At 40.9% G+C, this 9493-nt stretch overlaps 1 protein-coding gene across 2 annotated transcripts in view; it reads left to right on the top strand.

Annotated features, from left to right (window-relative positions):
• Positions 1-2266: 2266 nt before the first annotated feature.
• Positions 2267-9493, top strand: part of LOC146636603 (protein Dok-7-like) — a 53704-nt gene continuing 46477 nt past the window's right edge. For both annotated transcript variants that reach the window (XM_085349603.1, XM_085349604.1), the window contains exons 1-3: positions 2267-2347; positions 2443-2488; positions 4390-4620. In XM_085349603.1, coding sequence (XP_085205729.1) covers positions 2294-2347; positions 2443-2488; positions 4390-4620 — 331 coding nt within the window. In that variant the 5' untranslated portion in view covers positions 2267-2293. The remainder of the gene's footprint in view (positions 2348-2442; positions 2489-4389; positions 4621-9493) is intronic.

The following is a 9493-nucleotide window of genomic DNA, read 5'->3' as shown; positions in this document are numbered from 1 at the left end:
TACTAGTTAAGCACATTAGCTTTGAAACAGTGAAACATCTCTAAGAAAATAACAGAAACTGGGTAAAAAACAATATATATTTATTGCTGATATATGTACAATTACATAAAAAGACTGTATAGACTTGATGTGGTACTTTTAATATGCACAGTTCAGTTTTAAGGTTGTTTTGTGGATAAACTTTCCAGATACCTAAAACTATGAAGCCAAATATAGAAAGTAGCTCCAAGAACAACTGAATGTAAAGATAATAAAGGGGTATTAAAAGCTTAAAATTACCTTAATAGGTCCAGAGACACTGAGTGTATGTGATTAGCTCCAGGGTCTGGGAGACCTTGGGTGGCACCAAACACACCCCTGAAGTTAGACTGCCCTGCTTTGGTTCTCAAATCAATGAAGTGCATGGATACAAATTACCTCGGGGTGTGGGTGACCTTTTTTCTGGAAATTCTAAATACACCTTCATGGTGTTTAGTTGTTTAATCCGTTTAAATTGAACTTCAGATTGCTTTCCGCCCTTGGTGTGGTTCTTTTGCACAGGTGTGCAGACTAAAACAACTGTACCAAGGCCTTTCAGAGGAGGCGGACCAAACAAACTGCAGAGCAGTTCGCTGGTGAGAATGCGATCTCACCTCGATGCAACCCAGTTACCAGGTATACACTAATCAGCAGAGTGCCACAGAGGTACACTGAACATTATTGGCTGAAATAATAATTAACAGAAAAATATGAATGTTAGGACTGAAGTCTCCATGTTACCACTCGTCCAGAATACACAGCTGTCTTCCTGTTTTTGCTCTTGCTGCTCCCACTGCAGATGTGTGGCCGACAATGAAAATGAAACTTTGCATTTTTGCAAACTCATCAGCTGATAAGTGGGCTAGAGTAAATGAAGTAGGTGTATCAATGAGTACCCCTTCACACGGTGAATCAGTGCCTCCTGCCTCTTTTACTGTGCAAAGGTTTTGTCCATTTTTTGGCCACATCTACTAATGTACATTTACACAGGCTGGTGATATGTCCACAGTTAAAATCCTTATAACTTGTTAATTGTCAAACCTTTTTCCAGTTGTTTTGTGTTTTGTTCTGGTTGCTTTCCATTGACTTAACCTTCAGTCCAGTTTACTTCCATTTGATGCAATTCAGAATCAGATTTATTTATTTAGTGCCAAAACACAGCAACACCTCAAAGTGCTTTATACTGTAAAGGACCTACAGTATTTTGAAGAAAACTCCAACAATCCATCACCACTTTGTGATGGTGGGAAGGAAGAACTCTCTTTTAACAGGAACAAACCTCCAGCAAAGGCAGGCTCAGGAAGGGGCAGCAGTCTGCTACAACCGGTTGGGTGGAATAAAGAAAAAGACAAAAACAGAGCACAGTGAGACAAAAACAGACAAACAAACAAACAAAAAAACAACCCACGAATCCTGGCAACTGCTTAGTTTAACTCGTTAACATTTTGACCCCACATGAACGCAAAAGGGTGGTGCTACATTCAATGGCCACTTTATTAGAAGATTAGTACACATATTGATCCATACTGATATGATAGCATTACACATTTGCTCCACATGCATCTCCACAAAGGTGCACTGCTGGATTGAGATCAGGTGACGGTGGAGGCCATGCCAGTACAGTGAGCCGGCTCATTGACATGGTGATGTTTTCCCGCTGGACCAATTTTTTTCAATCTTCTGTTGTCCAATGTTGGTGAGCCCATGACAATTATATAGCCTCAGTTTCCTGTTTCCTTAGTTCCCTCCCAGTGTGGTCTTCTGCTGCTATAGCCCATTTGCTCCCAGCATCACAATGTTCTTTTATGCTATTCAAGTTACTGTTTCCTTCCTCTAATCTCATCAACAAGGCGACCTCGCTGAGAACTGACGCTCACTGTACATTTCCTCCGTTTCATTCCGTGAATCCTAAAGATGGTTGCTGCCCTGTGATTGGTTGATTAACGAGCTGTTGAAAAGGTGTACCTAATAAAGTGTCCGGCGAGTGTATATGCCTAGTTTGATGTATTAACGTGCTCGGTTTTACTGTTAGAGTGGCGTGTGGCATGTTAAACACGCGGGAGCGTCTCACTGTACCAGCCCAGGTGGCAGCAGCAGCATGGCCGGCAGACGGACACACAGGCAGGCAGACAGACAGACACTGGTCATGCCATTTTCCATGTGCCTTCCTTGCTGGGGGGCGAGTTTGCGCCCCGCTAGAGGAGAGCGCAGCTATTTTGAAAGTGACCCCTCATTCAGGCAGCGACTCTGCAGCTGTCAGGAACCATGACTGAAGATGACGGATTCTGTTGTCGTGGAAGGATACGCCAGACTCAGAGACGGGAAAAAGGTTGCTTTTACTTTGTCTTAATATGCGGATATCTCCTATGCACACTTTGACCAGTGCTTTAAAACCCCCCAAAAAACTTTTCTTTTGTTTCACAGTGGAAAACTAGGTGGCTCGTGCTCCGCAAACCGTCGCCTGTAGCAGGTAAAAAAAAACTTAAAAACTAGCTAATTTTGTTTTTAGCATTTCTCGCTCGCATTGTTGTTTTGAAATTAAATCTGACAGCGGCTACACAAATCTGCCGCGACAAGCTGGAGGAGGACAGTGAGCTGGTGTTGCACTGCTTGTGTTTTCTGTTGCGTGAAAGCTCAACAAGCCTCGACTTCAAAGGGCCTGCGTTTGTGTTCAAATACACAGCTTTGACCCAGGAGGCTATGGCGTCCAAGGAGGGACAAAAAGACCTAAAACTTTTAAAATAAGGCTTGCATGACAAATTCAATACATTTGAATTTCAAAATCAACATGTGTGCAAACCACAGTTGGTATTAAAAGACGTGTGTGTGTGTGTGTGTGTGTGTGTATATGTATATGTGTGGGGTGATACTGCAACTTGTGTTGTAGATCCGATACCAAGTAAATACGGGACCAGTGTTGCCGATACTTTGAAACCTAACCTATAAAGGCACTTTATCTAGGGGAGATTTGGTGAATTGTTGTTAATTTGTAAATTCTGAACACTAAATCAATGATTTTAACTTTTCCCAATAAGTAATTACCAGAGCAAAACACAATTATTAGGTTTTTGTGCAGTTTCGTGCAGATAAACAGTTTTTTTCCCTTTTGCCTGTAATGTAAATGTGCCACTTTGGGGAAACTTCAGTTGTTTAAATGTGTTATGGGCTATAAATAAAATAGACGTGACTGTCAACACAAAAAAGTTCAGACGTAGTGGATTTTTGACATATGTATATTTTTTTTCGTTTCCAAAATAATAATAATTTATTTAATACAGTTCAGCAGGCTACATACTGAACCCAGTGGATAGAAACAAAGTATGGAGCCTATTATTGAGCTAGTATCAATCTGACACCAATACCAGAGATGATATTGATACTATCCACACTTGCCCATCTCTAGTAAAACCTATATTACACAATGGTTCTGAAAAAGAGCTGAAACATTAGCACAAGCTAAAAGAATTTCATTAAACGTTTTTAATGACTCAAACGTTTAACGTGGGATTGTGTTTTTAAAAAATGGGAAAACTGATGCCAAAGGTGCTTTTAATCCACACACTGTCTTTTTCCCCATGCTGTAAACTCACTCTTGAAAGCATTTCTGCACAGTTTACTTTTTCTTTTTACACAATTACATTTATAAATTATTTATTTTTACCACGTGTACTGCTTCTGCTGTACAACAGCAGGCTTTCAGATTATTTCTAAATCACAAGCTTCAAACCTGTGGTTCTTATTTGATCCCATCTTCAAAGCTAATGTGCTAAGGTCTGAGCCAGAGACTCGCTGTATTTTTAGATGTACCATGAATGTGAACAGTCACGCTTACCTGCGAGGCTTTGGCTCTGCGGAAATAAAATCTAGTAGTCATTATATTTGCACACATTTTCAAATATTTTATGGAAAAGTGAGTGGATTTAGCATGAACTTGTATTTGTACCGCATTCAGTTTTACCGCAGAAAGGTTTCTTGGGTATGTTGCGCTGCACAGCTCAACATGCTCCACAGTGAGGCTGAGTGCTGCTGCTCTTCAAATCTTTGATGTCATGTTATCCCAGCTGTCTGTGCTCATGCCTCAGTTATGCGAGTGTGTGTGAAGGAGAGGGATGATACACGGACACACACAGTGTTGTTTTGTCAGTTGACACTGATTGTTTGAAAGGTGGCAACAAACAGAGGACACTACAGTAGCTACTGTGGGTCAAAATACATCCTGTTAGTAACTGTCAGTGTCATTTGGGGATTCCAGTATTGATTTTACTTTTTTTTTGTTACATCTTAAAAAAAAGAGTAGAATTTAATAATGTTTTAATGCAGACTGTGTTCTTCTGTCTTTGTTTCGTCTCCTGCTCATTGTCTGTCCTGCAGACTGCCTCGTGTTGCTGGTTTTTAAAGACAAATCAGAGAAAGTTCACGGCAACAAGGAGAGGGCGAGCATCACCTTGGAGGAGATCTGCGGCTTGGAAGCTGGACAGTGGTATGAGGGTGTGGCTTTTACTCTGACCATCCTCTGCCTGAATCAGGCTGTTTTGCTGGGCTTTGACAGCAGGGAGGCCCTGCAGGCATGGGACGCCCGCCTGCGATATAGCCTAGGAGAAGGTGAGAAGAACCATGAGTGTTTGTTTTACTTGTGTTTAACATCCAGTGTTTCTTTTTCTTTCCCCTCAAAACCTTTCAAGGAATTTAAATGATGATATTTGATGTTCCTATCCAGCTGTTCAAAATTACCCCCGTGCAATCATCTACAAGCTTCTGAATCAATTTCCTAGATAAACAAATGATTTTTGTCTTTAATGAATCTCTGTTATCTACTATCATACTACGTTTGTTGTCTAAAGTGATATTTTAACTTTTTTTTTTTCCATGTCTGATTACTCTTAAGAATGTCATTTAGTCAAGCACTGACTCTCTTTAGTGTGCATATTGTTTACTGTGTGGACTTGTTATATAAGTTACATGCATCATGAAGCAATAGGAGCTATTAATAGCAACGAACTGTTCAGCAGGTGGCAGCTGAATTTTACATTTTACATTAATGACAGTGCTGGGGGACCTGATTGTGTGGAAGAGGCTTAAGACAAATTGCATTGCAGTTGTTCCTTCCAGTTTGTCGTCTGTTTTGTGTTAAAGTATACGTGTGCATGCTTGGACAGATGCACTTGTGTCTGTTCAGGCTTGCATTGAGAGTTAGATAAGTGTGTGTGTGTGTGTCCTAATGTCACTGAGTGGAGTGCATCCAAGCTGGCAGAAATGTCACCTGCCAGCTGCTGGGCTGAGGGCCACCATGCACAGAGCTTTTGTTGTCTTACGTGAGACTGTATGAATCCTTTTTAACCTGAGCGATGATGTGCCGCACCTGGCCAACATGCCCTCGTCGCCGCCTCCGTTAATCAATCTCCCTGGCCAAGTTTGTTCAAATCCACGAAAGTTTTTAGTTTAGTGTTGTTGAGGAAGATCCACAAGATCCACACTTGCTGTGTGTGAAATTTAGCAAAGTCAAAGGCAGAAACGCCAGTGAAGTGTTGTGATTCGCTCTAATTTTATACCCGACTTTCCCCTTTTTCTTATTGTCGAGACTCAGACTCATAAAACACAGATGTCTGTGACACGCTTTGATTGATTGCGCTGGGCTTTAGATCTGAGCCCGTTGTGCTCGGCTTGCTGATTTCATTCTGTCTGCAGCTGTTTCCCCTTTTTATTTGTGAATGAAATCAAATCCATGCTGAAGTAATCATCGTGTGAGGACACTGTGTTTTCTGCCCCTTGTGAAGCTTTTCTCCTGTTTTTGTCAGTATGCAAAATTACATTGACCATTGTCTTTCCATTACTCATTAGTTCTGCAATCCTGCTCACTTTAATCCCAGTGAATCCCAGTAGACTGTTTGGTGGTTTCTTTGATGGTTCATTAGGACATAGTTGTAGAGCCCTCAAAAAATCCCTATAGAGATAAAGTGCAGCCATTGACTGTATGTAAAAGATGGATGCAGCCAATGTTGCACCCTGTTTGTGAGCTTGCAAACGGAAGATTTAGCTAGCAGCCATCTTGTATTTTTTTTAACAGAAGTAAATATTTTGATAAGGATTTTGAGCCTGAAGTTATCATTTAATGCAAGGTTAGCAACTACATCCATAAACTGTATATACGGATGCATGTGCTCATTAGTCATAAGTAACAGATTAATAAAATAATGTGATTTCACTCACAAAAACAGGAGTACTGTCTTGACTTTTAAGTACAGTTAACCATCACAACAGTGTGTGTTATTTGTTAGATAATTGCAAAAAACATCCTACAAAGAAACAAAACCACTAACGAGGTTCAGTACAATGGTTTTAATCAGCCCAAATACTATTACTGACCTAGCTGCAACATTATGCTCCAAAACACAGCATCAAACATGGGCGTAGGTTCTAGGTTGGAAAAATAAAGCTAATATAAAAGTGTCTCAAACCTGCATTGTGTCTTAAAGACACCAGATGGTCAGCTTTAGTTTAGTTTACTGGTGTAATTGATTAATTAATTTAGTTAATTCCTTTTTAAATCTTTGTCTTACGTTCTGTATGCTCATTGGCTGATGACTTATGATTGACCAGTTGTTAGCCAATGAGCAAGTAGATTTTAAAAAGCAGGATGCATGTGGATGGGCAGATATGACTGTGAAACTTTTTTTTTTTTTTTTTTTTTTTTTTTTTTTTTTGTCAAATATTTTTATTGAAAAAAGAAAACAACACAGTACTTGCAGTTACCGAAATACAATTAACCTTTCTTCATTTTCCTAAGTAAATATATATATATATATATATATATATATATATATATATATATATATATATATATATATATATATATATATATATATATATATATATATATATATATATATATATATATATATATATTAGGGGTGCAACGATACACAAAATTCACGGTTCGGTTCGGTTCGATACTTTGGTGTCACGGTTCGATATTTTTTCGATACCAAAAAAATGTTCATGCCTTTTTAATTTGTCATTTATTAAAATTATAAATATATATTTTAACTCAAAAGTACAGTTTTTAAATTTAACCCTAACTCTTGTGCGTGTTTTTTATTTTGACAGCGAATACGCACCTGCGGACCACTTATGTGCAGCCCTGGTTATTTAGCTCGTCATATTGCAGCCACAAAAATTATTTTGTCCATGAAACCATAAAGCTGCACTTTCTTTTTGCCTTATAGTCTGATTTGTCATAACTTCTCCGTTTTGTGGTAAGCTTTTCTTTGGCTGTCACTTCTTCACCCTGACCTGTCTTATTTGGCTCAGCAGAACTAAAATATATATCCTGCTGCTTTTACACACGCACTCACATAAGCTCAGCGATTCTCTGCGCGATCAACCTCTCACATGTTTAAGCTTGCTGCGGGAGATTTCACTTGTCATGTTTGCATAGTAAGCTAACGATTAATAAGACGATGTCAGAGGAATTGGTGCGCAAATTATCATCACTCACAGATCAGTGCTGTCGCTCTCTATACACAGTTCGCGCGATTGCAAAGTGAAAGCAAAAAAACAAGCGCAAATTCAAACGCGATTTCAATATGTCACATATTGACAGTGGCTCACCCAATGACATAATTACCCAGCTACATTTCTGAAAGAATGCAAAAGCATTGACATATATTTTTCCTTCCTACAATAGCCCGACGGGCAGGGCAGAGATAGATTTTGGTACCCCGACTGAAAAAATCGCTAGCCCCAGGACGTCGGGCTAGCGATATTGCAAGCCCTGTATCTGATTGAGGAATCACTCATCTTTGGAAAAGAGTTTATTACAGAGGAATGTCTCTTTCCAAAATAAAAGCTATACTATCCGCTTCTTCTGGGCTATATTCTCAGCAGCATATTAAACAGCTGTCTAAATGACTCGGCTAAAGTTAGTAGCATGCTTGTTGTTTTTGTCTTTGCACTAGGATGATGTCGGCGTAAATGTGCAGTCATATTCGTTGTGTTCCCACTAGTGCTTTCAGGTTAATCTCGTTGAAATGACCTTAACGCCACAACACGGCAAATCTCCGTTAACGAGCTACCGCCGATCGGGGCGTCCATGGGGCTAGACGGCCAACACGTTAACGAGCTAACTGCGCTAACACACTAGTTCCCACTCATGTAATTGAGCATTGCATGGCACATCCAACATACTGTTTTACTTTAGTCCATGACTGCTTACCTTCAGGGTCATACGTCACATGAAAACCAAAATAATTCCAAACGCCAGATCTGAATGAGGGTGGGGGAGGTCCATGTTGCAAGGAGAGCTTAACTTCTGTCTCGCTAGCTTGCCCTGCGCTCTTCCTTCTGACGATGCTGTCTGTGTTGAGCGCTCAGTGAATCTGCATTCGACTACTCCGCCTAGGCTGCACTGTCGAGCCTAGGCGGAGTAGTCGAACGCAGATTCACTGAGCGCTCAACACAGACAGCATCGTCAGAAGGAAAGTTGATAAAATAAATTACAAATTTTGTATTGTTCGATACATATGCGTACCGAACCGAAAGCACTGTATCGAACGGTTCAATATCGATACGAATATCGTTGCACCCCTAATAAATAAATAAATAAATATATATATATATATATATATATATATATACATACATACATACATACATACATACATACATACATACATACATACATACATACATACTGGTAGGATTTCTGGATATCAGCCACCTCCTCTATCTGCCCCCTGCACGGTATGTACCACCGGCAGATAGAGGAGGTGGCTGATATCCAGAAATCCTACCAGTGGCTGGACAAAGCTGGACTGAAAGACAGCACAGAGGCACTAATCATGGCAGCACAAGAACAAGCTCTGAGCACAAGATCCATAGAGGCTGGGGTCTATCACACCAGGCAAGACCCCAGGTGCAGGCTGTGTAAAGATGCCCCAGAGACAATCCAGCACATAACAGCAGGGTGCAAGATGCTAGCAGGCAAGGCATACATGGAACGCCATAACCAAGTGGCCGGCATAGTGTACAGGAACATCTGTGCCGAGTATAACCTGGAAGTCCCGAGGTCAAAATGGGAGATGCCCCCAAGGGTGGTGGAGAATGACCGAGCTAAGATCCTGTGGGACTTCCAGATACAGACGGACAAAATGGTGGTGGCTAACCAACCGGACATAGTGGTGGTAGACAAACAGAAGAAGACGGCCGTAGTGATCGATGTAGCGGTTCCGAATGACAGCAATATCAGGAAGAAGGAACACGAGAAGCTGGAGAAATACCAAGGGCTCAGAGAAGAGCTCGAGAGGATGTGGAGGGTGAAGGTAACGGTGGTCCCCGTGGTAATCGGAGCACTAGGTGCGGTGACTCCCAAGCTAGGCGAGTGGCTCCAGCAGATCCCGGGAACAACATCGGAGATCTCTGTCCAGAAGAGCGCAGTCCTGGGAACAGCTAAGATACTGCGCAGGACCCTCAAGCTCCC

This window comes from Diplotaxodon limnothrissa, linkage group LG3, assembly GCF_057381915.1.
Source record: "Diplotaxodon limnothrissa isolate DT_005_m linkage group LG3, D_limnothrissa_male_GT1.1, whole genome shotgun sequence".
Lineage (NCBI taxonomy): Eukaryota > Metazoa > Chordata > Actinopteri > Cichliformes > Cichlidae > Diplotaxodon > Diplotaxodon limnothrissa.
The sequence above is the reverse complement of the archived record's forward strand: the minus strand, read 5'-3'. Positions and strand labels throughout refer to the sequence as shown.